This window comes from Alosa alosa, chromosome 23, assembly GCF_017589495.1.
Source record: "Alosa alosa isolate M-15738 ecotype Scorff River chromosome 23, AALO_Geno_1.1, whole genome shotgun sequence".
Taxonomy (NCBI): domain Eukaryota; kingdom Metazoa; phylum Chordata; class Actinopteri; order Clupeiformes; family Clupeidae; genus Alosa; species Alosa alosa.
In genome coordinates, this window is record NC_063211.1 from 2,438,462 (window position 1) to 2,442,258 (window position 3,797).

General features: G+C 43.2%; 1 protein-coding gene across 1 annotated transcript; it reads right to left on the reverse strand.

The window, feature by feature from the left end:
* Positions 1–226: 226 nt before the first annotated feature.
* LOC125288923 (high affinity immunoglobulin gamma Fc receptor I-like) lies at positions 227–2,354 on the reverse strand. The gene is made up of 4 exons (XM_048235630.1): positions 2,013–2,354; positions 1,525–1,800; positions 923–1,165; positions 227–255 (listed from the first exon to the last, which is right to left on the reverse strand). The coding sequence occupies exons 1-4, from the start codon at positions 2,293–2,295 to the stop codon at positions 227–229; spliced, it is 831 nt and encodes a 276-aa protein (XP_048091587.1). The 5' UTR covers positions 2,296–2,354.
* Between the last annotated feature and the right edge of the window lie 1,443 nt (positions 2,355–3,797).

The following is a 3,797-nucleotide window of genomic DNA, read 5'->3' on the forward strand; positions in this document are numbered from 1 at the left end:
TGACAGGAAGTGAGTGGGAGAGAGAGTGTTGGGGTGGGATCCGGAAAGGACCACGGGGCGGGAATTGAACCCGGGTCACCGGCGTGCAGTGCAGGTGCCCCAGCCAGTTGCGCCACAGCTGGGGCCGACACACACACTTTATTGATGACTGTGTAGTGGATAAGAAACATATTCAAAGAGTCTTGGCTCCCCATTCATTAGAATGTAACTTTATGAGGAAAAATACTTACGGGTTTGGCGTCACTGAAACTGAACCTGAATTTCAAAAAGAGGACTTTTAGAATAAACATTATGATGTGATATGTAATCTGTTCTCTTCTTGTTGTTATTTACTTATGAAATGTATCAGGTGAAACACTGTTGTTTTCACTGTTGTTTTCTTACCTTTTGCTTTTCGGGAGCGACACAGCAGGACCAGTAGAATGACCAGAGCAAAGGCAAAAAGCAGTCCCATCCCCACACCCACTGCTACCAGCAACTTAGACCCAGACCCAGACCCAGCATCTGAAATATTACACTCCGTGATCACTAAGTGAAGGTACAAGTCAGGACATAGTTATTACTGACAATCACATGTTCTTCAGAAAAATGCCACTAGATCAAATATTTCTAAATAATGACATCTGCAGAAAAATCATGACCACTGACGTCTGTTACAGATTCTGCGCTTCTGATTCACTTATTTCATATCATTCTGCATGAAGTTTCTTTTCTCTTTTAGAGAGAGAGTAGCTATATATGAAGTGGGACAATGTGTAGCTATTAAGCGGGATAATGTGTAGTCCACTAGTCAGTACATGTACATGCCTTCCACTGCATGCTGGAATACTGTTGGTCCTGTCAGGATTTATTTCCCTTTCATGGCCGGTGGAATATGCATCATCCCTTATATTACAAATATATAAATATTAATATTGCCAACCTCTGACTGTGACCCGGCTCTCTGGTGACTCTCCTCTCTCTGTGTTGCTGCACTTATAGAGGCCTTCATGTGCCTTTGAGACTGCAGGGATGGCCATCTCTCCTGTGGTGGAGGTCTGCAGGAGTGTCCCATCTTTGTAGAAGTCAGCACTGATGTTTGATGGGTAGCGATATCTACAGCGCAGAGTCAGAGGATCTCCCTCAGTCACAGGATGGACAGGACTCTCCAGGATCACATTACCACCTGCACAAAGACTTTACTCATTTAGTTTCCTACCAAAAGCAATCACACTTTCCAAATTCAGGTGACTGATAAAGATCTTGGCAAAGTCTGAGAATTTCCTTCACTGCTAGAAGGATGAAAGTCTGCTGAACCACCACATGGAAATCCAGACACAACTAGAGTGGCATTCAGAGAGCACACATCTCCGCAGAAGGTATCGCAGCTCTGGGTTCTGTACTACGGCACTATTTTACAGTAGATTACAGTGAATCATTTAAACTGACATTAGTGAACTATAGAAACACACCCACATACTCACAATAACTTTATATTTACATGTATATATATACTGTATATATATTCTAATGAAACAAACTAACCTATACACTTGATCTCAACTGCATCACTATATTGAGTATAGAAGACTGGGTCTCCTCTCCCAGCTCTGCACCAGTACTGTCCTCCATCAGAGACTTTAACAGAGCTGATGCTGTAGGAGTTTCCATCAGTCTGGGCCACAGGATCAGAGGTCTGTGTGTCTCTGTACCAGTAGAACACCAAACCAGAGGAAACACCCAACAACTCACATCTCAGAGTCACTGAGTCTCCTGTGAGGAGCTGGTGGTCTGGACTTAATGTGACTTTGGGCTTTGATGCTGAAGAGGAAGAAACAGTCATTATCAAACACATCTCAACAAAAGTTAGAATGTCACACAGCACATATGCACACGCGCACACTCCACACACACACACACACACACACACACACACACACACACACACACACACACACACACACACACACACACACACACACACACACACACACACACACACACACACACACACACACAGACACTGTAGTTACCTTTAACATCAAGAGTTATTCTGCTGCTTGGTTGTGATGCTGTGGGTCTGTCTGTCCTCTCCCCCTGACACCAGTACTGGCCCTTATGAGACTCTGCAGCTCCTCTGATGGTGAAGGTGTTTCCCTCAGACACTGGGGTTCTGCTGGGCCCCTTATACCACTTATATGTCCAGCCACTGAGAGACTCTATCACACACTTCAGAGTGACCATCTCTCCAGTGAACACAGGACTCTGGGGCTCTACAGTCACTGTAGCCAAAGGCAGCTCTGCACAGGAACACATGGAGAGAATGAGGAGCAAAGATGAACTGTTCTCATTAGATCACGAAAGACCTGGTAACACATGCCCATGTAATATTTGATTTTAAGCATGTATCAGTATATGATTCAGACATGATACCTTTGTATATTATTACTAATTTTTAGATAGAGAAAGCACTCATAAAAACAATATCACCTTCCACTTGTTTTTTTGTCTGTTTAGAACTTACCTTCCACTGTAAGCTGAACAGTATTGCTCTGAGGTGAATATGTCCCACTACTCTCTCTCACTCCATAGCACATATACTCCCCCTGGTCAGACATAGTGGCTCTACTGATGGTGTAGGTGTTTGTCTCAGAGGTTTTAAATATATACAACCCATGTTTATACCACACATATGTCCAGTCTCTTGTAGGATGTATTGCACATGTCAGAGTGACTGTTTCTCCAGTGAACACATGACTGGTTTGTACTGTCAGTTCAGGCTCTGGACAAGCTGTGTTGTGACTATGTAAATATGTTTATGAATACCAGCTCTCAAGTAAATAGATATTATTATCATATAAAATATCATTGGTGTAGTAGTATTCACCTCTTACACTGACAGAGACTGGAGTACTACTCTGGGAGGTCTTAGGTCTTTTTCCTCTAGTGCCTTCACATGTGTAGTGGTACTGGCCAGCTCGATCAGGGAGGTAGATGGTGGTGGATTGTTTATTCCATTGATGAATGTAATCACTACCTCTGTACCAGTAATACTGATACCAGTCTGTGTGTTCTGCTATATCACAGCTCAGAGTGACTGTATCTCCAGGATAGAAGGGAGGCTGAGGAGACACTACAGTTACTGCAGCTGTGGGCAGATCTGTGGAGGGAAACATCATAGACAAAGATTCATTTACTGACTGACTTCTAATGTGTGGGTCAAGAAACATTAAATGTACAAAGAGCCATATGACAGAACAATACATCTTATACATCTATCATGACCCTAAATGAGTGATCTGACCATCAAGACTCAGTCTGTCTGCAATTTTTATCAATCTGTATTCACCTGTGACACTGATAGAGAAAGATGTACTGCTCTGAGAATTCCTCGGCCGAATTCCTCCATGTCCTTTGCATGTGTACTGGCCAGCATCATCAGGAAGAGAGATGGTGATGGTCTCCCTGTTCTGGTCGGATATCTGGTCACTGTCTTTATACCAGTCATACTGACCCCAGTGTGTGTGTTCTGCTATATCACAGCTCAGAGTGACTGTATCTCCAGGATAGAAGGGAGGCTGAGGAGACACTACAGTTACTGCAGCTGTGGGCAGATCTGTTGAGGGAAATGACATGCAACTGAAGACACAGCGCCAGATTTCAAATATTAACATGATAGGAAGAGTCAGATGAAGTACTAACTGAAAACTCTTCATCCCCATCGACTGCATGAAAGTGTAAATGTTCCTTTTACCATGCATCTCATGTAAGTTCCTTTACCTCGTATTTCATGTACAAACTGTTTTCAAATACATGGT